General features: G+C 33.4%; 4 protein-coding genes and 3 non-coding genes across 11 annotated transcripts in view; 3 read left to right on the top strand and 4 right to left on the bottom strand.

Moving 5' to 3' along the window:
- The first annotated feature begins 1201 nt into the window (after nucleotides 1–1201).
- On the top strand, nucleotides 1202–4583 carry LOC102579877 (uncharacterized). 2 transcript variants are annotated; one of them, XM_006352827.2, is made up of 3 exons: nucleotides 1202–1408; nucleotides 4098–4208; nucleotides 4329–4583. In XM_006352827.2, exons 1-3 carry the CDS (start codon nucleotides 1243–1245, stop codon nucleotides 4391–4393), a joined length of 342 nt encoding a protein of 113 aa, XP_006352889.1. In that variant the 5' UTR covers nucleotides 1202–1242; the 3' UTR covers nucleotides 4394–4583. The 2 variants fall into 2 exon arrangements, with proteins under 2 accessions (XP_006352889.1, XP_006352890.1); XM_006352828.2 differs by having other exon boundaries at nucleotides 4098–4234.
- Nucleotides 4584–5833: 1250 nt separating this feature from the next.
- On the bottom strand, nucleotides 5834–11578 carry LOC102579124 (heat shock factor protein HSF8). 3 transcript variants are annotated; one of them, XM_006352825.2, is made up of 3 exons: nucleotides 11106–11578; nucleotides 8205–9460; nucleotides 5834–6871 (listed from the first exon to the last, which is right to left on the bottom strand). In XM_006352825.2, the coding sequence occupies exons 1-2, from the start codon at nucleotides 11370–11372 to the stop codon at nucleotides 8231–8233; spliced, it is 1497 nt and encodes a 498-aa protein (XP_006352887.1). In that variant the 5' UTR covers nucleotides 11373–11578; the 3' UTR covers nucleotides 5834–6871; nucleotides 8205–8230. The 3 variants fall into 3 exon arrangements, with proteins under 3 accessions (XP_006352887.1, XP_006352888.1, XP_006352886.1); XM_006352826.2 differs by lacking the exon at nucleotides 5834–6871 and adding an exon at nucleotides 7643–7829; XM_006352824.2 differs by lacking the exon at nucleotides 5834–6871 and having other exon boundaries at nucleotides 7831–9460; nucleotides 11106–11577.
- A 4565-nt stretch (nucleotides 11579–16143) lies between these two features.
- On the bottom strand, nucleotides 16144–16193 carry MIR1886G (microRNA MIR1886g). The gene has a single exon (NR_130378.1). It is a non-coding gene; the product is annotated as a microRNA MIR1886g (primary transcript).
- An 883-nt stretch (nucleotides 16194–17076) lies between these two features.
- Nucleotides 17077–21346, top strand: LOC102578796 (uncharacterized). The gene is made up of 7 exons (XM_006352823.2): nucleotides 17077–17233; nucleotides 17335–17424; nucleotides 17500–17654; nucleotides 18464–18584; nucleotides 20506–20625; nucleotides 20706–20776; nucleotides 20866–21346. The coding sequence occupies exons 1-7, from the start codon at nucleotides 17126–17128 to the stop codon at nucleotides 21113–21115; spliced, it is 915 nt and encodes a 304-aa protein (XP_006352885.1). The 5' UTR covers nucleotides 17077–17125; the 3' UTR covers nucleotides 21116–21346.
- On the bottom strand, nucleotides 21238–21309 carry TRNAW-CCA (transfer RNA tryptophan (anticodon CCA)). Its single transcript has one exon. It is a non-coding gene; the product is annotated as a tRNA-Trp (tRNA).
- Nucleotides 21347–22614: 1268 nt separating the features above from the next.
- TRNAW-CCA (transfer RNA tryptophan (anticodon CCA)) lies at nucleotides 22615–22686 on the bottom strand. The gene has a single exon. It is a non-coding gene; the product is annotated as a tRNA-Trp (tRNA).
- A 933-nt stretch (nucleotides 22687–23619) lies between these two features.
- The window catches only part of LOC102578231 (basic 7S globulin-like), a 6814-nt gene continuing 2547 nt past the window's right edge, over nucleotides 23620–27886 (top strand). The window contains exon 1 of one of the 2 annotated variants that reach the window (XM_006352822.2): nucleotides 23620–24957. In XM_006352822.2, coding sequence (XP_006352884.1) covers nucleotides 23931–24957 — 1027 coding nt within the window. In that variant the 5' untranslated portion in view covers nucleotides 23620–23930. Of the gene's footprint in view, nucleotides 24963–27886 lie in introns of both variants that reach the window. The other variant, XM_006352821.2, reaches the window with a different exon arrangement.

Here is a 27886-nt window from a genome sequence, read left to right as displayed (position 1 = left end):
TGTCTCTTCCTTCTAGGCCAATATAGTGAATTTTAAAGCTTTATTGATAGTAAATTTAGTGATTGAAAGTTTACTAATTTAAGTCATTCTAACTATTTTTCGTTTTGAATGGATTGTTGTCACTTTTTTCACATTTTAAATGAATTGTTTCTTTTATTTTTGTGTATGGTTAATAACCGAATAACCGAACCAAACCAAGCCGAAACCGATAATCACCAAACCGATAAATGTATATTATATTTGGTTTGGTTTGGTTTTGATAATTTTAAAACCGATTAAGTTGGTTTGGTTTTGGTTTTGACCAATAACCGATCCAAACCAACCCCGTGAACACCCCTAGTGAGGAGGATTAAATATACCCATATGGGATTGTATTTTTTTTTTTTTTAAAATAATTAAAATTAATTTTTTTACTTCCGTTAGAGAAAAAAGGTATATGTGAGCCATTTGTATAGTAATAGGGGCATATATGAACCACTTTCATAATAAGGGGTATATCAACTCTAATTGATAAAGTTGAGGGGTATATCAAACCCTTAATATTATATAAGTTCACGGAAAACGTATCCAATATTTATGGGATTCAATTTTAAACGAACCTAAAGTATATGGATTGCCAAGTTCCATTTCATTTTATTCCTAGACATAACATTTCAACGCAACTTCACAACCAGTTAACTTATAAATTATGTTAGAGTTATTTAAATTTGATATTAAGTCTCTATATTTTACAAAAGAACATCAAATTTTATACTTCATGAGCATTGAGACGTAATAATGAAATGTTAGTTTCTATTAGGTAGATTTTAATTATGTACATTTAATAAAAGTCTGAGTCTTTACTATTCAAATTTCAATTATTAAACATATTTTTAAGTATGAATTTTAGTAATTCAAATCCTAATCATTTGAAGTATATATATTTTTTATTTTATTTACAATTACTTAATGAATTTGAGTAAACATATACGTGACTAAGATCTGCAATAAAATCGTTAAGATGATACATATTTAAAGATTTTAGTAAAAACGCTATTTCATTATCAGCTTCTTGCACCATTAAATATTTGACGGAAACTAAAAATGTTAACTTGTGACAGATTTAGATACTTAAAGGACTATTTTGAATGCTATCTCAAACATAGGGGAATAGTTTTGTCATTTCTCGAAAATTTAATTTTATAGCGTATATATAGGGTTTCGGGACTCACAAATCTAAATTTTCAGGCGTAAGGAGGGAAAATGAGCACCGGAAGTTCGCTGACGTCGTCACCGGCGAGGTCATCGAGTTCGACGATGGTGATGATCGGAGGAAATGTAGGGCCGTCATCGTCTACAGCTGTTGATGACTTCAATTTTCCAGCTGATCTCATCTCCGTTCAAGACCGCAAAGACGAGGCTCTTCAAGGTCAGTACAATTTTTCGCATCTACTTTTTCTTTTTGCTTAACGTTTTTAGTTTATTAGTTATAATTATATTTGTTTTCATGTTATAATCTGATTGCTTGTAAAAAGATGGAGTAACTTATTTTGCAAAACAGCTGATTAACCTCAAGCTAGGCATGAACTCATGATTTGTACTGTATGTTGACTATATGACTAATTGATTATCTTAAGCTATTGAATATTTACTCTAGTCTACAAATTTTATTGCAAGAACTTGCTTGTGTATTGAAACTTAGCAAAGTTATGCTGGTAGACAAAGCTCTAGTTTTGGGAGTGATAATATGTTTTATTAGTTGGTGGGAAATGTTGATAAAGCTCAATTTTTAGGTGTTATACTTCTGTGTATCATCAGCATGTCTATATTGTTCTATATCTAGGTTCCAGTGAAAACAAATAAGTTTCATTGGTTTTAAGTGTTTTTTCTTACCTTTTTTATGTGACTAGTTGGTTAAACCTTATAGATCATTTTTTTTCTTTAGTAGTAAAATGAATACTTATTATTATGATTCAGTGGATAGATTTTATTATGCAATAATGAAGTTGTATTCCCTTATCAAAAGTTTTTGTAAGGAAACTGTGTCGTATATCTAGATCGATCTTCTTTTTATATAGGTAGTTTTAATAAAACAGATGATGAGTGCTGTCACTTTGTTTGTAAGAAGTAAAAAGCAAGTTGGAGGGCCATTTTTATAACTTTTGTTGCTCGACAGTTTTAAATTGTTGGTTTAGATATACACTGATTAATAAGTTTGAGTAAATTCACTTGTTAATAATGAAAGTGAGTGATTTTACTCTGTCTGAAACAAGTCTAATTTTGAATGGCTTCTTGTGAACTTAGAGGAGCACCATATTTCTGATCAAATGACAAAGTAGCAACAATGTTTGCATAGATTATCAGGCATCACACCCTGGGCTATATGGGTGGAAATATTAGGGATAATGTTTCAAATATTCAAATAGGTGAAGTGTGATGGTGATTTGGTTTATTCTTGTAGAAATCAGGCAATGAGAATGATGATTGTGATTGTGATTGTGAGTGTGTTAATCATTAGAAGTATGAATGTCAGACTGGTTATCAAAGGATTAAGTTAGTCTTATATTTTATGTGAGGAAAATACTGGCACCTTTTTTGTTGTAATTGGTGGAAAATGCTGAAAGCTCCTTTAAATTTAGTGACATTGACTCCATTTTTGCTGGACAGAAGACAGACTGACAGATATATTAAGTGACTACGTCTCTTAATTTCCCTTCAAAATTATGGATGTTGGTAAAGCCATGATGTTTTAAAATTTTCTGAAGGAATAACTTAGAAGCCAATCGTCTACTGGTTTAATTTCCATTTTCCCAAGATGGAAGTAATAGAAATTGAGGACCACCTAACTGAAGACACCCTGGCAACTCTCAAGTAACGCATGTGCCAACATCATGTTAAGAAATATTCAGTGTGTTTCCACTCACCCAAAAAAGACTTAAAAAGTAAAAGCTGAAACAACGTGTTTTATTAGGATCCTTTTAAGCATTGTGCAATGATTGATGAACCACACATCCGAGAGATCATTGTTTATCCTATCAGATTTTTGTCTCTTATAATCATTGATAGATGTTTTCTAGCAAAGAAATATTTGTAAATCATCCTACTTTTTCGTTAATTCTTTTTCAACTTTTGACGAGATGGTTAACGTCATGCATGTAGAACAGCCTCTGCATCCTAAAGTTCGTTTGATAAACAATGAAGTAGACAATAAGTGCTCCTTATTCGTATGTGAAAGTAAATGTAGGTGAAAAACTAATGCGAGCTGTATTTCAGAAGGTTATATCTATTATATTGAGGATTTTTCTTTTTTGTGGTAAATCTATTATATCAAGGATTTAGCATGGTGTTGTATAAGGTAGCAAGATACTTAAATTTGTGCCTTATACTAGGTTTCTCATTTTTATATTCTCAATGCTACACTGTCTTATCTGTCAGTACTTCATGAAGAATACTCATATTTGTTAGTTGATAACTTTTAGTTGTTGGTTCAGGTATATCAGATAACTTGTGATGCGAGAACCTAATATTTTTTGGATTATTGTTAAGTAAACTGTTATCAGTTCCGTGAGCTTATTTTCTCAATTTTATCTTCTCGTGCCACTTACTTCTTGAGAAAGGACCTAAATGGTTCATGTGACTCTTTCTATCTGATGGAAAAAAGCTTTTGCCTTTGTTTTAGGCCATCAGTACATGGCTCTTATAAGTGGGAGCTTTAGGGTAGCAGAGCAGTGTCACCACAGATTAAGCCAATTGAAGTTCTTAGCTCTATAAAACTTGATGACATAATTGTAAATTAGGCAAACACCAACCAAAACAGCATGAATGGTTCTTTACCTCCCCTTTAGAATAAAATAACATCGCTTGCCATTAGTCAAAAAAGTTAGGCCTCTGAATTTGGCTTCTTGGGTTGTTCAAAACCATTTTTTTTATCAAGCTGAGAAAGGCAATGCTATAGTCTTTGCCATATTTTCTCCCGTCTTATCAGTGTAAAGTTGGAACTACACTAGGTCAATGATGTAGCGGACTCTTTATCCGAGAAATTTTCAGTTGTTAGCTGATGATATAGTTTGTTTCAGTTTTGATTCAGAGAATTAATGTTTTCTTTGTTCTGTTTGCAGTTCTCAAATCTGATCTGATGGCTTCACTGAACAAAGAGGTTAAATCCCTAGACGAAGATAGCTGGATGTTTGATGGACCTAGGTCTCGTATTCACAAGATTTCTAGGCCAGGTAGCTCGCGAAGAGCAAAAATGATGGTATCGTTCATTTAGGGAACTTGATGATCATCTTCTTTTCATGTAGGCGACATGATGATAGTGTACCTGATGCATTACTACTGTGCATTTACAGGTCGTCTTCATAAACATGTAGAAGTTGGGAAGCAGAATTCTAAGTTGGCGGCCACATTAAAATGAGGAATTATTTCTTGTGCAGAATTGCAATATAATGTAGTCTTTTATGTTAATGATTTGTACTACTATTTTTTTACTGTAATTTTTGCTGCAATGATTTTCCAGAAGCTTGAATTCCATGTGAGATTTGGTTAGATTTAGGAAATTACCCTTTCCGTTTCAGATATAAATGTGTATTGTATTGCTAATGTTACTACTTAGCCAGACGAGCGATAGCAACTCTTATTTACTAATAGATCGATCGATCTATCCACGCTAGTATAGAGAAAAAGAATATAATCATCCAGAGAGGACATATACACGAGATAATATATATATATATTTTAATCCCCTACAAAGGAAATTTAAAATGAAAAAATTGTATGAAATAACAAACTATTAATTCAAATTAAATGTTATAGCCATAGTTTATTTTATTTGTAATTTGCAGCAAACATCCCATTTTTTTGTCATCTGATTCGGTATACAATTAGTCATTTTATATATTTCGGTATAAAATGTGTGTGTTTGTATAAAGCGAGAGAAAAGTGTATATACAAATACAAATACAAATACAAATACATATATTTTCGCTTATACACTTGTAATTATAGAAATACAAATCTTATTATACAAATTACAATAAATGAATTTATACAAAACTGAACAATTTGTATAAAATTCGATGTATCTAGCGAACTATACAAATCAAAAGCTTCATAGCAAACATAAAATTTGCTATGGAGTGCAATTATGCAAACTATAGCTATAACATACAAATATGATTTTTATGTTTGTTATATGTGAAAATTGCTCATTTAAAATCCCTTCAAAGTCGAGTTTGTTGTTGTTAGAGTTCCGTGTGAGCTGTTTTCTCAAAATTGGATTTTAAAGACTTTATATTTTATGTTTTTCTTTTCTTATAGACGTACAATTGCATCAGGTTTTCCAAACTTATGTTGTATTCGTAGATATTCTTATACTAGTATCAACAGGTCGTGGGATTATTTTAGATTTGATTCTTTTATTCCACACTTGTGATTTAATAGGAACAATTTATGAACTGGTTGTCAAATATTTATATACAATATATGTATATTATATTTATATCCTATAAATACTTGTCTTTTATTTTTACTTTTAAATAATAACGTATAAATATTGCACAAAATTTGAAATTTTGATGTTCCAAAAAAATAATTATTTACATATATGTATGTAGTGTTTACTTGGTGAATACAACGGGAAATTATCCTTTTCAGTGTCAAATATGGATTTTGTGTTTTGGAAATGAAAAGTTACCAAAAAAGAACAATAAGAAATCCTTCTCCACATCGAGTTAGGATTCATCATTTTAGTAAAGTATCCAAAAAACAAAAAGTAGAAAATAATACAAAAGTTACCAAAAACAAACAAACACAGTTAAACTTAGGATTGATGATATCTACTATAAAAATAGCGCCGGTTGCCCCTCTGTTATTATTCACAAATCAATATATTACAAATTAGTATTAGGAATAATAGTTATTATGGATCAATGGAAGAAGCTTCACGTGTTATTATTCACAAATCAATATAGTACAAATTAGTATTAGGAATAATAGTTATTATGGATCAATGGAAGAAGCTTCACGTTCTTGATGCTGGATCTTTTGGAAAAGTATATTATGTCGTCAACATCCATCCTTCTTCTTTCTTATCTGCTTCCGTTGCTGCTGTTAAATGTGTTGATATGCACCGTTCTATTTCACTCCAACAAGAAGCACAAATCTTGACAAATCCTCTCCTTACGTGGTTCAATTCATTGGAGCAGACGTTAGCATCGACAATGATAATATTCCAACTTACAATTTGTTTCTTGAATATGCATCTGATGGATCACTCCATGATTTGATCAACAATTACAAGAGAGGAATGAGAAAGATGTCAGAATTGGAAGTAGGTTTCTATACATATCAAATCTTAAAGGGTATTCAACACATACATAAGAAAGGGTGGGTTCATTGTCATGCTAATGTTTTGGTTTTGGATAATGCTGAACGTGGTGGGATGCACAAGTTGAAGTTGACTGACTTTGGATTGTCGTTGAGAGTTCCCAAAGGAGTGGCCTATATATATCTGGAAGTACGTTGAGCAATCGAGGGACTTTAATTTACGCTCCTCCAGAATCTTTGACCAGTGATTTTCATGGCAGAGCTTATGATATATGGTCGCTGGGCTGCACCGTGGCAGAGATGATGACTGGGAGTCGTGTTTGGATTTATCGCAACACTAGAGATTTGCAATCACAGATTATGAATGAATACCCTATGATTTGGGGTAATGTTTCTGAGATCGCCAATGATTTTTTACACTAGTGTTTGATTAAGGATCCTCTAAGAAGATGGACGTCGGAACAACTACTCCAGCATTCATTTATTCAGCAAGCTATATGCACTCAGATGACTGAAACTCAGCGGAGGACAGCAAGGGTCAATCCTTTTGGTTGCACAGTTCCAGTACCTGAGAAGCATTTATTACTTCATCAACTAGTTTAAGGATACAATGAGATTGCAAAATTAAGCACTTATTGGCTGCTGTTGATGTATTATTATTTTACATAACACGAATTCTGTATAATACTACTTGGATATTGCATATCTTTCTAATAAAATAGTGAAACAGTTGCTTGTTCCTATCTAGATTAAATTATTTTCTGATTTAACTAAATTTAGTTATGCTGGGAAGAAAACGTTGCAATGTCTAATGAAACACTTGTATGAAAAAACTACTCTTAATGGAAGAACTGGAAATTATCACCTAAACATTACTTAATCTAAAGAAAGTACAATGAGTGATCATAAAGGAAAATGCATGATAAAATAGAACTTACTGACGAAATTAGACGAAAACAAGGCTAAAGGAAATTTGAAATGAGAAAACCAAACATCATAGAAATTGCGAAAGTCATTTTCTGGGGTTGGGTTACAAGAAATATTTTTCAAGGAAAACATCTTCCACCCAAAGGGGGAAAATGACTACCCTTACTTCCACCTAAACACTTAAAAGACATTGCAATCAATCTTTAATACTCGAAAAATTTCAACACTTTCTGTTTGCCACATTATAGTTATCTTAATAAATATACCATCTCAAAAAAAAGTAATCTTCTATAAATATTTTTACTTGAAAAGTAGTTTTTAGTCTCCGACCAAATACCTGAAGATATCTTTCACAAGATGAGTCATTTTTTCAGAAAATAGTTTTTGGAAAATGTTCAGAGTTTTGCCAAACACACGAACATGAAAATGGACAACTAAAACCAAGTTGTTTCTCTTATAATAACTGCAGTGAAAGATCCCCAGCAAGCTACGGATCTCAATCTTGCATTGACTTGGTACATGTAGGATAAGTTCTCTTTCCCACAATGGCAGATCTTTTCCAATTGCCGCCCGAGAAAGATTCTTAATTGTACTGAAGACTGAGAATCTAATTAACTCTAGTATTAAATTACTTGCTAACAGACTAGTATAAAGAAGGGTTAAGGCATCTGCCTGTTAACAACATCAAAAGTTCTGTAACTTCTACGTACTTATTAAATGACCAGCGAGCTTATACAGGGAGAAATTAAGCTCCATAAGACTAGGCATTTAGCATGGTGGATCGATTCAGCTTTATGTAAGGAAGAAACAAAAATATGGAGGTGAGCTCCATAAGACTTGTCCAGATGAATCATGAAGCTTTTCCATAAATGAAAAGAAATCCAGTGACAAAGGTCAAAATAGGTATTAGAGCTACTATCTTATGGGAAGTTTCCAGCGACCCAATCGACTAAGAGATGAGATTTCTGGATTACCTCAGGTACATCTCTTCGGTGACTGATCATACTTTTTTAGTGTTTGATGTTAGTAGCCCCATTTGCTCAGTAAGATGTTCCATGTGCTGAACATTGTACCATCCATTTTCTAGCGACTCTGTTTCAGTAGTGTTAATATTTTCTATTTCAACCGAGCCCATCTCTTCTGACTCAGTAGGGTATAGGCTTTGAAGAAACTTTTCCCAGGAGGGATCACCCACACTAGGAGGTTCTCCAATATCGTCAATCAAAGCACTTTCCCACTTGATTTGAAGGTCGGGGGGGAAAATATCATTTTCCAATGGCAATTTTCCATTTCCCCACAATGTGGGATCCATGAAAGAATCATGGCCCCTCTCTGTTCCATTAATATCCATATTGTTTTCAGGCACAATTTCTTGTAACTGCGAGGGCACAGGCATAATCATATCTGATGAAAACGGTAAAATAGGTGGCAAATCTTGAGCTCCAACCAGGGAACTGCTCTCTGAAAACTGAATGTTGGCAGACAATGAACTTTGTCCTGCAATAGCTGAAGTTGCACTTGCAAATGGCTGCGAAAAAGCATGTGAAACTTCCTGAAGAGTGACTCCTGAAATTCGATTGTTACTTCTGCCATCGAATGCATCACCAGTCGGTGAACTTTCAGGACTGTTGCTGAAGTTCTCTAACCTAGGAGAAGAATCTAGTTCCGGTATCTGCCTGAGCATTCCTTTCACTGCCTCATTCATTATAGGTTGGTACTTTACAAGCTGTCCATCAGCAGGGCTAACAGAATGATCATCTGAAGGAATATCTTGTCTAATCCTACGTTTCTTGTTTCCTTCCATCTTGCGCTTATTGTTGTCATTTTGCTGCTGTACAAACTGTGCCAAGAATCCAGGGCTGTTAACAGCTTTTGCCAGGAAAGACATCATCTGTTGCTGCCGCTGCTCCATAATCTGAAGGTTCTGCACCATGGTTTGCATCTGATTATCGGTAGTCTGCTGATGTTGTCTCAGCTTAACCAACTCCTGCATAAGCACATTCTTGTCCCTCTTCAGCCACTCAACCTCTTTCTCAATCCCAAAATTTCCAACCTCGACACAAGCCCCAACCGACGCACTCTGACCATGCAGTTGCTGCTGCTGCTGCTGCTGCTGACTCTGTCCATGAGCAGGCTTGCGCCTGCTAATATTTTTAAGCAGATGCTTTTGACCTCTTATGAATCCATCATTAGAAAATTTCCAGTTGTCCGAACCAACCTTTCTAAAGCCCTGTTTGTAGAACAAGAAAGAGAAATATTAAAAAGGAAGCCCAACTAGACGTTCACTATTAAAGTATTTCTCTAACATGTCGTAATTAGTCAAGTAGGAAAAGAAAAGAATATTTCACAAGTGACTTCACATAATCACAATGACTAGCTAAACTTTACCTTAAAAACCCAAAGAAAATCTACAAATAATTAGAGCTTGGTTCAAACTCAAAGTAGCACCTTATCTCCTAATCAACTTTTAGGCAGAACGGAATAGGAAAATATCTACAGCCTTAAGAACAAGATGACATGATGAGATGGAAGCTTAAGAGTAATGCAATCTTAGGATGCATTTGGAAAGAACACATCTTAACAACCTCGCTCTTACTAGAATTGTCTAATAGCTCCTATATAAGGAACCACTTGGTATTGAGTTTTGATTATAAAAACAATTAGTTTTCTCCCTGCTCGGCTCTTTTTTAACTAGGTATCAAAGATAAGGAGGAAAGACATCCGAGTCTAGGCAATACACTTGTCGTTGAAGTTATCTGGCAAGTTAAAGAGGCGGTTCATTTATAGTCTAAAAAAAATTGTTTTAGTCTCATCAACAAGTCGGTGAATTAACATATTAGGAGCTTCACGTCGATGAGACTAACATAGTGACCCAAAGAGCTCACTGTTCTTTGATGCACGCACCCACATGTGATGTGGCTATCCCTATCACTCACTGATTAGTAACTTCACAGGCCACGTGTGCAGAGATCATCATATGTGTCACGTCAACATTATTTCTGCATTCTCAGTCCACAACAGTAGAACATGAATTTGGATTGAACCTAGCATGTTGAATTGCTCTCTCTCCTATCAACATCAAATACTGCCTCCATTTAGCTGTATGCATTGATAGTATTATCATCACTACATGGATAATTTCACTCACTTCTAGACAGAAGAGTTGCGATGACTCAAATACTTTTGGGGATATAGATTACTCAGTCACCTCAAGAATGGCCATCTCTCAGAAAAAAATTTACTCTACATATCCTAGAGGGATTGTAAGCTGATTGACTACCCATTTTCAGTTGTAACATCATCTTGGAGAAACAAAAAGGGTTACTTTGTCCAAAACTCATAGCTCATTTTGAAATTCTATCTGAATAAAAATAGTTTCAGCTTTTAGATGAAATGATCTCACACACTTGAACATGGTAGCAGAGCAAACAAAGGTCGTGGGATCAAGTCTTACCACCACTCATTGCTTAAAAGAATTTCCATGTGCTTGCCCGTGAAAAGATACAGGATGTGAGGGCGTGTGTTGAAGAGATTGGTCAGACACTTCAACACCCACTAAATATCTATCAATCAAATATATGTTGTGAAATGACACTTCAACTAATCAAAGACAAAAAGAATCCATATAAAATATTGTCGCTATCAATTGAAAGGTTTTCGATAACAATCTTCTTTCTACTTAAATTGAAACATTTCCGATCACAAGATTGACACCATAAAGTTTAGCATTTCCAATCAACCAAAGCACACCCAAAACATTTCAGCTAAAAAATTCAAAAGATGCTAAGCATAGAACTACGAATCACCAAAGAACCCAAAACGAGTGAAGTTAAATCAGAAAAAAAAACTCAACTAAAACCAAGAGAAATGCATACATAAGTGTTCAGCTGACGAACGAAGCTGGAGAAGTTACTGTGCTTGAAATACTTAGGCAGTAACTCCTTGGCGAGCTCCGGTGGATCCCAAATCACAAAGCTGCTGTCGGTAGGACTCCATGAAACGATCTTGTCAGTACTCGGGTCATCAACCATATCATAAGTCTTCATCAAAAAAGGTGGTAGCGTATTTGTGCTAGCCATCGGCGCCGGTGTCGGTTCCGGTACCGGAGAACTTCCTCCGGCGTCCATTGAAGTAGAACCCATTGCTAAACGAAGGAATTAAATTTTCAATTGCTTAACACAACGCTGATCATATAATAATTTACAAATACTGAGGGTTTTGGAGATTTAGAAACGGAAAATTGGAAGAAGAAAAATACTAAGTTTTAGAGAGAGAAAGACGATTGATTGGGTACGAAAGTGTTGAGAGAAAATAGTTTGTACGGCGAGGGAAGAAGAAGTGGACATATATATATATATATCGGAGGGAAAAGGGAAAGAGAAGTTGGTATTTCTGGTTTTTTTTTAGAAAGTCTATAATTATAGCCTTGTTGGCGAACATTTTGGAAGATTTAAAGTGTAAAAAAAATAAAATAGTACTGTAATTAAAATTTGAGATATTTTGTTAAATATTTTTGAGAAAATAAGTATTAAATAGTATTTCATTGGTTTCATTTTTACCGGTTATTATATCTTTTGAGAGTTATTAATTTTTTATGTTAAATTGAATCAGATTAATTTTTAAAATTAAAATTTAGATATTTAGAAATTATACAAAAAATATTATAAGTTGTAATTCTTCTTATATTAATATGACGAAAAAATATTTTTAGATATTTATCAAATTTCATGTAGTTTGACTCTTGAGAAGCAAAACGTAACAAGTAAAAGTGGTTAGAAGAGTAGATTTTCCCAAAAGTATTTTTTTAGAAAAAAGAACAATTTGAGGAAATATTTTTAGCATCACTTTCTATTAATTAATTCAATCCGTAATTATTATTCAAAAGTACTTTTGAAATTGATTAATCAAATACAATTTATTTCTCGTCTTGAAAAAATATACTTCTCATAATAAGTTAATTTTAGAAATTTGACCAAACAAATTATATGATTGTATTTGGTATAAAACAAAATGTTCTTAACAAAAAAAATATATTTTTTAAAATAAATAATTTTGAATTTATCCTTTTTCATTTGATAAGCACTTTAAAAAGACAATATCTACTAACATGGGTTGTGGTGTACTGATGGGACTGTTTCACCCTTAACCAGATGTCTCAGATTAGAGCACTAAGGGAGTGTCACTCCGGGCCTTGCAATGTGGATCCGGATTTAGTCGGGGCTCAAATGTGGGCTTCGGACAACGGATGGAAAACCGAAAAATAATTGTATTGAAATTTATCAATAATACTCCCTCCATTCCTATTTAATTGTCACCATTTTAGGTTTCATGTCCTCAAAAACTAGGTAAATTTACCATTATACATTTATTTAGTGTTTTCTTGAAATCAAGTTTTTAATAAATGAACATAAATTAATTTATTTTGCTTAATTAATTTGATTAATGAACATAAATAAATTATTGTAATTAATTTTTTTATATTAATAAAATTTTATGAAATATCAAATATTAAAAAACATTTATTTTTAATAAAAACCATATAAATAGAAACAGAGAAAATGGCAACTAAGAGGTAGGATGGGAATGTATAGGGGTGGTGGAAGTTGGCAGCTTTCAAAATGAAAAGGAGACAATGTGCTTGAATTGCTGAAATTTTTAATTTTTTTTTTATATCTTCGATGTGGGTTATTATTTTACTAATTTTTAAAATTTATTTTTTTCGAAAAATATCTCCCATTATAACTAACACAAACTATTCTATTTTGTTTTCTTCTTTTTTCTTCATCCCTTCCTTTTCTTTGTGCAAAATTCAATCAAGTTTTATGATAAGAATGTATTTGCATCAAATATATATTAAGCTATTAAAATTAATTTCAACAATTAAAAAATTCAAATAAAGTATATATCATTCAATTATAATTAAATGATTAATATATGTATATATAAAATACATATTTTATATTATTATTCTAATGTAAATACCTTTGTGTATAAGTATTTACGAAGTTATATTTATGAGAAAATATTAAAATTTGCTCCTGCACCATATAAAGTATTCATATTTTCGTTATTAGTTGGAATTGGAATGTAGTGTCCATGCCTCTGCTAAACTGGCACATTTGTCCTCTTTCATTATTTTTAAAAAAAAGTGATTCGCCTGATTTTAGTCATCGAAAAGAGTACATAAATGATAATTTTCCACCGTTGATCCGTTAACTTCAGACACATATTTAGACTTTTTCCCAAAATACAAAAAGGAAAACACATTAACTTGATTTCTTTTACAAACACCTTACAAGTAGTTTGGTAAGTTGTTTTCTATAAGGCAGGTTTGATTATGCAATATGAAATCATAATATAAAATTATGAGATAAAATTAAAATTTTATTTAGACATGTGATTTGAACTTTTTTATGTTGTATGTTTCCTTATAAACATAAATATTTTATAAGTTGTAAAACTATTAAAATTGTCTCAATTCTTTATATAATCTTATCAAATTAAGCACAAGTTTATAAAATCGCACAATACACTATCACAAAGATATTCTTAAAAAATACAATATTTATTGATCAAGTTTTAATTCAATAAAAAAATAAAATTAAACATAAGTTTTGGTGTACTACTCTTTAATATAATCCTCCAATATAGTACTGACAATCTTCTCACGTTGAACTTGCATTTCTCGTTCATATAATTGAGAAAATGAACCAACATTGTTAGTTTAAGCCATTTGTTGGTCAATATGGTTGTTAAATATATTTGATAAAAAAAAATGAATTTGGTGAATATAAATAGTAGGGTAGAGATTGATTTGAAGTAATGATAAATTCTATGTTAGTGAGAATAATCATTATATGAGATCTAAATGGTTTAAAAAGTAATGATAGACTTATAAATTTTATTTACATGTGAAATAAATGGATAGTATATATATATACATATATATATCATCATACTATAGAAGTGGTGGTTCCTCAACTACTACCAAACCAAACAAAAATAGGCCACGTGGGGCTAATTAATATTTCTTTCTTTTATATAATATTTTCTATTTCTACTTTCTATTTCTTTCTATTATATTCTATTTTCTATTCTACTTCTATCTATTTTATTATTATTTTTTACTTACTTACTATATATATATATATTAGTAAACCAATCAAAAATGGCCACGTGGGCCTAATTAATATTTCTTTCTTTTATATAATATTTTCTATTTCTACTTTCTATTTCTTTCTATTATCATCATACTATATATCATACTATATAAGTGGTGGTTCCCTTGGACTACCAAGGGTATTCCCGTCATTTCCTTCCTTAAAAGAGCTCCTACCAATACTACCAAACCTATTAAAAATGGCCACATAGGGCTAATTCTATATAAGTGGTGGTTCCCTTGGACTACCAAGGGTATTCCCGTCATTTCCTTCCTTAAAAGAGCTCCTCTAATACTGCCAAACCAATCAAAACTGGCTATGTAGGGCTAATTAATATTTCTTTCTTCATCATCATCATTTTTGCTCTCAAATACTATCAAACCAATCAAAAATGGCCACGTAGGGCTAATTAATATTTCTTTCTTCATCATCATACTATATAAGTGGTGGTTCCCTTGGACTACCAAGGGTATTCCCGTCATTTCATCATATCATACTATATAAGTGGTGGTTCCCTTGGACTACCAAGGGTATTCCCGTCATTTCCTTCCTTAAAAGAGCTCCTACCAATACTACCAAACCTATCAAAAATGGCCACGTAAGGCTAATTAATATTTCTTTCTTTATCATACTATATAAGTGGTGGTTCCCTTGGACTTCCAAGGGTATTCCCATCATTTCATCTATATATATATATAGTAAGTAAAAAAAAATAAAAAAATAGATAGAAGTAGAACAGAAAATAGAATATAATAGAAAGAAATAGAAAGTAGAAATAGAAAATATTATATAAAAGAAAGAAATATTAATAGAAAGAAATAGAAAGTAGAAATAGAAAATATTATATAAAAGAAAGAAATATTAATAGAAAGAAATAGAAAGTAGAAATAGAAAATATTATATAAAAGAAAGAAATATTAATAGAAAGAAATAGAAAGTAGAAATAGAAAATATTATATAAAAGAAAGAAATATTAATAGAAAGAAATAGAAAGTAGAAATAGAAAATATTATATAAAAGAAAGAAATATTAATAGAAAGAAATAGAAAGTAGAAATAGAAAATATTATATAAAAGAAAGAAATATTAATAGAAAGAAATAGAAAGTAGAAATAGAAAATATTATATAAAAGAAAGAAATATTAATAGAAAGAAATAGAAAGTAGAAATAGAAAATATTATATAAAAGAAAGAAATATTAATAGAAAGAAATAGAAAGTAGAAATAGAAAATATTATATAAAAGAAAGAAATATTAATAGAAAGAAATAGAAAGTAGAAATAGAAAATATTATATAAAAGAAAGAAATATTAATAGAAAGAAATAGAAAGTAGAAATAGAAAATATTAAGTGGTGGTTCCCTTGGACTACCAAGGGTGTTCCCGTCATTTCCTTCCTTAAAAGAGCTCCTACCAATACTACCAAACCTATCAAAAATGGCCACGTAAGGCTAATTAATATTTCTTTCTTCATCATCATCATACTATATAAGTGGTGGTTCCCTTGGACTACCAACTTACTATATATCATCATCGTCATACTATATAAGTGGTGGTTCCCTTGGACTACCAAGGGTATTCCCGTCATTTCATCATACTACCCTCATCTAGTATATATATATATATGTGGGTTGTTTTTACAAAATATAAATTTGTGGGGTCAATTTTTGTATTTGAAAATTTTCAAATCGTGTTTTGAAATTCCCAAATTATGATTTTTGGAGAATTTGAGATTTTATCTCATGATATAAAATCATGAGATGAAATCAATATGAAATCACATGTCCAAACATTGATCTCATCTCATGATTTCAAATTGTTTTTGTTCTTCTATAAATAAATAAAACAATTCAGTTTATTTGTATATTAATTTAATATATATATATATTACAATTTTTTTAGTTATATCTCTTAGTAATTTGATTTTTATTATTAATATTTCATAAAAAGTTAATGACAAGGCTCTATTATTTTAATCAAATACTTTAAAAACATCGAAGATATGAATTTATACTTATTGTATTCCATAAAAAAAAAACTCATGATGATTAAATTCATTTACGCTTATGAAATCTAGTATACTTTAAAAGGTATATTAAAAAAAATTACCTATATATATATATATATATATATATATGTTTTGATCTACTCATAAAGTAGTAAATCTGAAGTTTATTTCTCAAATAGTAAAACTTTTAATGGGTTTTGTTATAACATTTGGTTGTGTTTTGTTATATATAATGTCTTGATCCACTACTTTGTTGTGTTTTGTTATAGGTTTTGTAAATGATTTTTAGTTGTTTGAAATGTATTTTTCTTAGAAAGCATAAAATATAATTTAAATAATGTCATTTTTATAAAAATAAATTTAGGGTGATTTTTTATTTTTTTTTATATATATAATGATAACAAAGTTTGGATATTTTCTAAATACAACTTTAAATTGTATTTCAAATTTTCATGATTAAACTCTTGATTTTAAATAAAATGGAAATTTTTTTCCAAAAATATAAAAATAAAAATTCTCATCACCAAATAGGTCCTAAAATTGCATTATTTAGACAAATAATGAAGTGTATAGTGCTCTTTGTGAAAATGTTAGGATGATTATGAGTATAAACACAAAGATAAAGGTCTATTTTGAACATTTAGGAAAATAAAATTTAATAATGAAATCCCCTCCTGCTCTCTCCTTCTTCCGCCAGTGTTCTCCTAGTTCTAATTTGGCGGGAAAAAGATGAGCTCGTCGGCGGTTGAGCCGGAATCTCCCGATCTAGTGTGCCAGCTTGACAACGTTCAAGGCGTCGTCGATGCTCTCACTTCCGTTCGCTGGAAACGCCAACAGGTTCCTTCTTCAGCTTCTTTTGCAGAACAAAATACTCCTTAAATTCCAATTGTATCAATAATTTTCTGTTTACTCCGTCACTAACTCAAAATTTCCACCAGGATGCAGTTTTAGAGCTATCGGAACACGGCATAGTGTTAATTGTTGAGGAAACCGCTTGTCTTCAGGCCAAAGTTTACTTGCAACGAGAGGTTTTCAATTTTCTATTATATGATGTGAATTTGTAGCCTTCTGATACTGAATTAGGTGTTTATTATTTTGTGTAGTTATTTGTTCGGTATGAATATAGCGCAGAAGGGAGGCCGCGTTTTGGAGTGAGCTTAGGGTTATTTGTTGATTGTCTGAATACATTTTCAGTTCAAGGACATTCAAGTGCTATTGAACTACGCTATCCTGGTCCTGATATGCAGCTTCTTCTCAAGTAATTATCCTCCAAGCCTCGTTTTCTATAATTAGTTTGTCGAATAGCTTTTGGCACATCCATGGTAGTTGTATGATTGTTGAAAATGCTCCATTGGTTTATCTAGGGTTGTTTAATCAAATGCATTTTCAATTGACTAGATAGAGTACAATTTGAAAAATTGACAGGGTGAATTAAGACCAAAGGACGAAGAAGAGAGAAAAAATGGCATCTTTAGTTATTTGCCGCCCCACTTTCCCATGTGAGGACAGGGGCAGACCTAACATTTGAAGTTAATGGGTGCACCTCTTGATATAATATGCATATTTTTAAAAGTTTCTTTAAAATTTCTATATATGTTTATGGTATTCGAGTATGATACAGTGAGCACACTGCTTATATGCTGGATCCACCTTTGGTCTCGAGGTCATACCAACTTACATGGCATTTTAATTAGCATAAATGTGAATTAGTGATAGAACAAGTCTTTTTTTTTTCATTTATGTGCATGGCTTTCTATACATCTGCCTTTTATTGAGCGGAAGTCTAGAAAGACCTCAATAAAGAGATAAAGTGAAATGGTAGTTGTCAATGTTTAAGTAATTGAGCAGTTTTACCCTTAAATCAATGTTGATGAATCACATTCTTTACAAGTTTTGTTATATGTGTTAGCCTTCCCTTGACTGATAGAGGAGTTCTGCAGAATCTAGGAAGCAAATCACTTTATCTTTAGGCACATATTTGCTTATTCTCAAGTCTTCTTTCACTGGATGGAGCACCATTGACTAGCTTTAAAGTTTTGTAACTTATTTTTCTAATTCCGGGGTTAGGTCTGTTGAATCTTCAGATTCTTGTACTTATGCGGAAATCAGAACAAGGATTCCTGATACAATATCATGGGACTACAATTTTGAACCTGCTGGAAGTACTCCTCTCAGTTTTACTGTGAAGGTAAATATTCGCTTTGGCAGCAGTTAAAGATAGTAGATCCAGGTATATGTCCGTTGGTGACCACCAGCTCTACAAAACGCATGTATCTGTATGCTTCACATCTTATGCTTTCACACTAGACAGGATGGACTAAAGATCATATAATTATCATAAGTCACTTAGAGGAACTCGCTCTTGTTTCCTAATATTTACTGAAAATTGAAATTCTGCAATTGTTCTTTTATTTAGTCTTGGGAAATAAATGCTATCTATCAGGTTAGTGAGTATATCAGGCTAACTGAGTGAATCTGGTTGTAGACAGGCTTTCTTTGATGTTTGTTATAAAGCTTGGCTTCAGTTTCTTCCTAAGAGCTGAGGAATAGAAAAGGTCTTAAACATTTTACTGTCTGGTCTGTATTCAAGCAAAGTATATGTTCTTTCTCCCAGGACTGTACAGTAGGTATTATTTCATCATTGTTGTACTCTTTTATCATTTGAGGAAAGGTCGCAGGGAAACTTCCACAAGGAAACTTGTCAAATATCCTAAAATGTTAATATTTCATCCATACTTCTGTTTTGTGGTAGATTGGTTATTCCAATACTTTGACATGGAACTTATGCCTCTTTTTGTTGCACAAGGAAGAGTTCACTATATGTTTTGCATGCCATAAATGGAGTACTTTTGCTGGTTTTGTTTATTTTAGGCCTTGAGTGCAAGGTTATTGTAAGCGGTAAAAAAAAATCACAGACAAATTCCCTGATTTTTATATGTTGAAAGATCAATATAAAATGTTCTTTTTGTTGGTAGAGTTAGAAACCATTAGCTTTCAGAATTCCCGGCTCAAAACACCATTACATTTAGTTGACTGCGGATGGCCTAGGTAAAAAATAAATTTGGAATGAGAAGTTTTTGCATGTGTCTAGTATTTTACTTCTCCAGCAATCTGAGATTGTGAACACCTGAACAGGTGGCTACTTTAGTATCACAAATTCAGCTTAGTCTGCTAGTGCACTACACACTATCAAACTAACCCCATTTCCAGTTCCTTGTTCTATAGAACTTTAAACTTGAAATTTAGGTTTAGTATCTTGACGACATTTGATTAGTTGAGTGTGAATGAGAAATTATCTGTCTCCATATGGTACGCCTCTTTCAGGAGGCTGCAGCTGGAAATATAACCTAATTTTCTGCTATTATATATTGTGGACTTTTTGTCCCTGATACTGACACAAATGTGTGCTAGCCCATCAACCAAATTCTCTGCTAATGATGCCCCAGAAGCAGCTGCTTGGGTTCAAAACTGTTGTTTCCTATTTTAACTAAATTTGTCAGTGACCCTGGTCATTTGCAGAAGCTATCAACAAATCCAAGGGTAGTGCTCCGTTCTTCTGGTTTCCTCTCCATATTCTCTCTTAAGTTTGTTCAAAAAGGAGGGAAATGGAAAGAAAGGTAGGTTAATAGCGAGAAGGAATAAAGAAGAGGAATTGAAGGAGACCAATTTTAATTGTTTAGTTTGGTTCAAGGGGATTTGAAGAGGGAAGAAAGTTATATCCGTTGCCTTCCTCTCGAAGTAAAGTTGTACTCTTCTTCCATGCTTTTGAAGTTAAACAAGTCACCCCAGAAGTAAAATTTGTTTTATTCCTTCTCTTACACTACTTGTGTTTCTAAATGGGTAAAGCAAAAATCAAAAAGAAAACTTAGAAGTTTCACTGATTTTGTCAATTGTTGGCTTGCTGGTAATTTCAAGTCCCATGAGTAGAGCTTAAGCGACCTTTCTGAAGTTCAAATTTATGCAAGTGTAAGGTGCAGTGAATTCATACGTGAAATGTATTTTCTGTCCATTCTATGACAAAGTTGTTGGCAAAACGGATTGTGATTGGTTGAAGTCTCATTCCTTTACCATTGAGCTAATTATCACCATATCATTGGTTCAATTGATAGTCTGCAGCTCTAAAGGAAGCCATTGATGACCTTGAGTGGCCAGGATCAAGCATTCATCTTATCCTACAGCCTACACCACCATCGGTTACCTTTAGAGGTGAAGGCCATGGTGACTTACAGGTACGGCTTGACCTGATATTTTAGTAGTATTCTATCCTCATGTTCTCTACCCTCATCTGTTTTTGCATTCATTTTTGCAGATAGACTTTATGTGCCAAGCAAACACGGATCTTCTGGTTGCATTTCATTGTGATCGTGAAGTCTCTCACAGGTTTCTCTCCTGACTGAGTGAAGTAAGAAGCCACATGCTTTACATTTGTGCTAGACTATATGATCTGATCATGACCTTCACATGGACAGGTATAAATACAAATTTCTCCGTGCTACAACCTCAAACATACCCAGCAGTGTCATTCGGGATAATCGAGGAAGTAAACTGACCATTGGTAGAGGGGGAATGCTCAAAGTTCAGCATCTGGTCTCAGTTGCAAAACCAGCAATACCACACCCGCATGTTGATTCTGCCGGCTATCAGCAACCCAGCCGTATTGCTTATATTGAATTCTTTGTCAAGCCAGAGGTAGATGAAGACGATGCGAATGATACATAGATGATAGGAGTCTCTTGCTTAACAAAATTAGTTGCTAAATGTTTGTATTGAAGGGGAGATTGGCAGGTAGATTTAATGTATATTGGGGCAAAAAAGTAGGGACCGAATTATTTCGGGGAGTTTGAACCCGACGTGAATCGAACACGCAACCTTCTGATCTGGAGTCAGACGCGCTACCATTGCGCCACGGATCCCTGTTGGTTTAAAAAGCAATTAATTTAATTTATACCACATTAGCATGTTATGTCAAATATATTATGTTTATAACCCAAGTCCCAGCGACTGTCTAAGCCTTAAAAATTTATTAAAGTTTAGGATATTTATACTGATTTAAGGCTAGTTTATCATTTTAAATAGGATTATAGTTAGAGCGTACAAAAGGTATGCACTCTATAATTTGAATCAAGACTTAAAGTTAATTTTTCATAGTCACTCAACTAATAACTTTTAGGATACAAAAAGTTACGTACTTTGTAGTTTGAATTGAAACTTTAAGTTAATTTTTCGGAAAGTAAATCAATTTTGTTTTGTAGGACATAAAAGTCATTCGACTAATGGTATTATTCTTACAAAGTCGTTCAATTTTGTTTCGTAACACAAATTTCACTCAACTATTATCATTTCATCTAAAATTTATTCAACTAAGATTTGTTAGAAACAAAAATTGGCCGCAAATGTGTTTGACCAGGACATGTCAAAATTGATTTGACTTGCAATTCAGGCACATTGCTCTTTTATCCCAGTCAAGAAAGTTGTTCGCTAGGAAAGAAGATGAAACCTTTTTAATGAATTAAGTACTAATTAACTGGGAACCTTAATTCTTAAAACAAATTAAAGTTGTAATTATTTGGAATTATACAGTTAATTAAACCTAGGCTTCAAAATGGGTCATTATTTAGAATTATATAGTATAAAGTTATGAGTATTTTAGTAAGGAATGTTTGAGTGGATTTTTCTCGCAAGTTTGGTCAAAGTAATGGCCAATGGATGCCTAGTAAGCTCCAAAGTATTATGTTTAGAGCTTCACAAAACCAATTTAACATCTTCTTTCATACCAAACAAATTTTTAAATCTCTAAATTTTGTATCTAAATCTTGGATCTTTCTTCTGACTTTGACAAGGCAAGTGCAGAATAACGTATTTATATTTTTTGTAGAATTTTGATAAAGACAATTCTATTAGAATTAGAGAAATCAGAAAATCATGGATCGAGGGGCGCATAAAATGCTTATATTTAACTACCGTCTACAAAGAAGTGTAATTCATCTGTATATACAAAATAGATTTTTATCGACCAATATTAATGATTTTCTATGAGAAATTATAAAGTTTACTTTTATTTATTATAAATATGATGTTCGGATTAGCTAGCACATATCTGATATTTGTTACCTAACTTATCCAAACAGGCCATTAAAGTGGCTACTGCCTACTAAACACACAAAAAAACCGATCAAAAAACAAAAAAAAATAAAGGGAACGAAATATTTCGGGATTTTTGAACCCGACGTGAATCGAACACGCAACCTTCTGATCTGGAGTCAGACGCGCTACCATTGCGCCACGGATCCCTGTTGGTTTAAAGCAATTATTTAGTATATAATACTTAATAACTCAGAAGAAATGTTTGGCGATGGCATAAAATTAGACAGATCAGCCAATGAACTTATTAGGATATTTTATCTTCAACTATATATATACACTAACACTTTCCGGCGCGAATCCGAACTTAGTCGGGCTTCAATGTAGGTATCGAAAAAACATAAATAATTCTGCATTTCATATTTTTGTTATGAAGCTAGCTGGGAATAAGCCAATCTGCATGAAATATAACTTAGATCCATTTTGTTAATGCGTTCAAATTATAGGAAAAACTGTCGGTGCATCTGAATAATATTAGTACATAAGAAAAACGTGGAGAGTCGAAAAAAAATAATAATATAACTTACCTAATTTGGTGGTATTTTTTTTTCTTTCTTTCAAGGAGTTCTCTTTGTTTGATAAATATAAAGTGTGGTACACTATTTAAAATTCATCTTCACATCTGGATAGATGCATCTTCATTCAAATATGTATATAATAATCCCCATGGATTACAGCGCTATATTCAAATATCCACATGGGTGATGAGTTGCATTATTGTTCAAGGATATATTATAATAATAAACTTCTTTCTTTTTTTTCATTCAAGATTCGATATCTATATTGATGTCCGATTAAATTCTTATTCATATTGAAAAATTCCATATTAGAGACAAAATGTTCCTTGACAAATGTTAAGACGACTCTATATCTAAAGAAACTCAAATTTGAAACTTCAGATTAAAGATGGAAGAATATCTAATACTCCACTTCGTTCCTAGTTAGTGGTTGACTTGTTTCAACTTTCATATGTTCCCTCCAAGAAACTTCGCTATTGGAAAGGCTCATGAATACCACCACATGAATAAACATTAAAGTGTCATCTCAAAGTTAAAACTAGCTAGCTATAAATAAATGCCCAACATATCCAACATTTTCACACTAAAATCATTCAAATTCCCAATGTATTCCTCTAGAACTATCTCTTTCATTTTTGTTTTCTTCTCATCATATCATCAACTTGTCTAGCTCAGACCAATTTCCATCCTAAAACATTCTTCCTTGCAGTGAAACAAGATCCTTCTACTCTACAATACATCACTCAAATTCACCAACGAACACCTCTAGTCCCCGTTAAACTCGCAGTCCATATTGGTAGCGAAAATCTATGGGTGGATTGCGAAACGGGCTTTAAAAGCTCAACGTACAAGCCCGCTCGTTGCGATTCAAGGCAATGCAATCTCGCAAGATCAACAGCTTGCGGAGATTGTGTTACCGAAAATACAACTCGTCCCGGTTGCAACGACAATGCGTGCGAGACAACATTGTGTCCAATCCGGCTATGAATATTTTCTATTCTGGTGGTGAAATCGCGGAGGATGTTTTGACAATCCAATCCATTAACGGTTCCATTCCGGGCCCTCAATCCCGCGGGCCCGTTGTAACTGTCTCGAATTTTATCTTCAGCTGTTCTCCATCATATTACACCCAAAATTTAGGCAAAAATGTTAAAGGAATGATTGGATTTGGTCAGCAAAGTCCAGTATCATTTGTTACTCAACTTGCATCAGCTTTTAAATTCAGTAGACAATTTGCTATTTGCTTGAGCTCATCAACTCAACAAAACGGAATAATTTTTATTGGGCATAGGCCTTATATCTTTGCACTTGGCTTTGATGCATCGCGAGATCTAATCTATACACCTATTATAACCTATCCGAGTTTTTTTTTCATCAATCGCGGTTCACCAGAGTATTATATTCAAGTTACGTCCATTACAATTAACGAAAAAACATTGGCATTGAACAAAACGTTGCTCTCGTTGGATGAAAATGAAGAAAAAGGGACGAAAATCAGCACGGCCGTTCCTTACACTGTATTGGAGCCTTCTATTTACAATGTTGTGAGAAAAGCTTTTATTAGTGAAATGCCGAAAGATGTGAAGACTGTAGCTGCAGTGCAACCTTTTAAAACTTGTTTTGACTCGACATATGTTGGTATGTCACGTCTTGGATACAATGCACCTAAAATTGATTTGGTTCTCCATAAGCCAAATGTGCGTTGGACTATTACTGGAGCGAATTCGTTGGTAAAAGTTAGCGAGCGCGTAGTATGTTTAGCGTTTGTTGAACGAAATCATACGTTTGGACAGGCGATTATTATTGGTGGGTTTCAAATGCAGGACAATCTTGTGGAATTTGATCTTGCTAGAAGAAGAATTGGGTTTAGTAAGTCGCTCTTGTTCCGTCAAACTACGTGTTCGAATTGAAAACTCCATGAATGAAGGTTGATTCTTAGATCAATTTACAGAGAGAATAGAAGAGAAAGAGAAAATTGTATTGAATATTATGTACTCTGTTACATTGAATCTGTACCACTATGCCTTTTATACTTGTACACTAGTTTACAGATACAAAAATATCTAAAACTGTTTTGTAACTAACTATTGCCAGCTCAGCATTCTGTTTAGCTGACTGCACTTATGGTTTAGCTAACTCAACCATTCAGCTTGTTAACTCTATGCACTAGTTAACACTCCCCCTCAAGCTTATGGTTGAAAGGCATTCTTCATTCCAAGCTTGCTCATTAGTAGTCCATGTTGTGCTTGTCCTAGACTCTTAGTTAGTAGATCAGCAGGTTGATGTTTGGTGTTGATATGTTCAGTTTGCAGTATCCCTTGACAAAATCCTTTCTCTAACAAAGTGACAATCAATGTCTATGTGCTTTGTTCTTTCATGAAATATGGGATTGGCTGCTATCTGAATGGCTGCCTTGCTATCACATACCATCTTGATAGGAAGTGTTAAACTGACTCCCAGCTCTTTGTATAGACCTATTAACCAGGTTACTTCAGCTGCACATGCAGCCATGCTTCTAAACTCTGCTTCTGCTGAGCTTCTTGAGACTGTTCCTTGCTTCTTAGACTTCCAAGAGATTAAACCTCCTCCAAACTTCACTAGATAGCCTGTAACAGACTTCCTAGTTTCTAGACATGCACCCCAATCTGAGTCACAATAAGCTGTTAGTTGTGTGGTCTGTTCTGCTGGCATTAATAATCCTAGACCAGGAGATTCCTTGATATACCTCACTGCTCTCAATGCTGCTTCCATATGTGATTGCTTAGGATTATGCATGAATTGGCTGAGTACTTGAGCAGTAAATGCAAGGTCTGGCCTGGTCATAGTTAAGTAGAGAAGCCTGCCTACTAACCTTTGATACTGTGTGGGATCAGTGAGTAGCTCATCACCTTCAGTCTTTGAACCAAGTACCAGTTCATCATATTGCACAGTCGTGAGTTTCTTGTTCAGTTCCAACGGAGTGTGAACTGGTTTAGCTCCCCCTAGGCCAGTTTCAGACACAAGTTCTAAAGCATACTGCCTTTGTGTCATTAATATTCCCTTACTGGACCTAGAAAACTCAATTCCTAGGAAGAATTTTAGCTCCCCAAGATCCTTCATCTTGAACCTTTTCTGAATATCTTGTTTGGTTCTGCACAACAGTTCATGACTGCTTCCAGTGATTAGAAGATCATCTACATACACTAATATCACTACCACAGCATCACCAGCTTGCTTTGTAAAGAGAGAATAATCATAGTGACTTTGTTTAAACCCCATCTGAACTAGAGCCTCAGTTAGTTTCATATTCCATTGTCTGGGAGCTTGCTTTAAACCATATAACGACTTGTGTAGTTTGCAGACCTTTTGACACTCCCCCTGTCTAGCAAACCCATTAGGAATCACCATGTATACTTCCTCGTGTAAGTCACCATTGAGAAAGGCATTGTGGACATCCATTTGATAGATAAACCAACCCCTAGAGGCAGCAAGAGCCACCACTGATCGCACAGTTACCATCTTTGCTACTCGACTAAAGGTTTCCCCATAATCCAACCCTTCTTGTTGACTGAAACCTTTAGCTACCAGCCTGGCCTTAAACCTCTCAACCTCTCCTGAAGCGAGAAATTTAATTTTATAAATCCATTTGCAGCCTATGGGCTTCTTGCCAGGTGGTAAGTCAACTATGCTCCAGGTTTTGTTACTCTCTAGAGCTGCAATTTCCAACTCCATAGCTTTGACCCATGCAGGATCAGTAGCAGCCTCTTTAAAGGACACTGGTTCAGTAAGAGCTGAGTAGGCTTTCAAGACTTGTCTGTATGCAGGAGACAAGTGATCATAGGAAATCTGATTGGCCAGTGAATAATTACAAGTATTGTTCTTAGACTTTGTGACAAAATCCTGCAACCACAAAGGTGGTTTACTTGATCTGGCTGATCTCCTAGAGGGTACACCAGTAGTAGATGGGAGAGAAACAGGAACCACAGGTTCTGACATAACTGGTATAGCATCATGTGAAGATGAACTAGAGCTTATAGGAGTCATATCAGTGGTCTCAGTTTGAGAGGGCATACAGTCAGAAGCACTGGGAACATACTCAACCACTGGAAACATTGGATTTGTAGAGGCATGTAGATGTTTAAAAGGGAATATATCTTCCTGAAATACCACATGTCTATTAACAAAGAAGGAATGAGCATGAATATCATATAAGATGTAACCCTTTTGTGTGGAGGAGTAACCCATGAATACAGCAGGAATGGCTCTTGATGAAAACTTATCAGGTATTTTAGGACAAGCAGCATAGCACAAACAACCAAACACCTTCATATGAGATAAAACAGGAGAATGGAGATACAATTTTTCAAATGAGGACTTATAGGCCAGCAACTTTGAGGGAAGCCTATTTAAGATATAAACAGCAGTGGTGACACATTCACCCCAATACCTCAGAGGTATAGATGCCTGAAACCTCAGAGATCTGGCCATAGCAAGAATAGTTCTGTGTTTTCTTTCAGCAATACCATTCTGTTGTGGTGTATACACACAAGTACTCTGATGTATAATGCCCATTTCACACATAAGAGTTTGAAAATCTTTACTGAAAAACTCACACCCATTGTCAGTCCTGAATGTTTTGACAGTGGTAGAGAAAACATTTTGTACTTGAAGAAGAAAGTGTTTGATTACAACAATGGTGTCAACTTTAGAAGTAACTAAGAAAATCCAAGTGTATCTACTATAGTCATCCACAATAGTAACAAAGAACCTCTTCCCATTATGAGTGGGCACTCTGTAAGGACCCCAAAGATCACAATGCAAGAGTTCAAATACAGCCTTGGACTTATGAGTA

This window comes from Solanum tuberosum, unplaced genomic scaffold (genome assembly GCF_000226075.1).
Source record: "Solanum tuberosum cultivar DM 1-3 516 R44 unplaced genomic scaffold, SolTub_3.0 scf00144, whole genome shotgun sequence".
In the NCBI taxonomy this organism is placed as follows: Eukaryota; Viridiplantae; Streptophyta; class Magnoliopsida; order Solanales; family Solanaceae; genus Solanum; species Solanum tuberosum.
The sequence above is the reverse complement of the archived record's forward strand: the minus strand, read 5'-3'. Positions and strand labels throughout refer to the sequence as shown.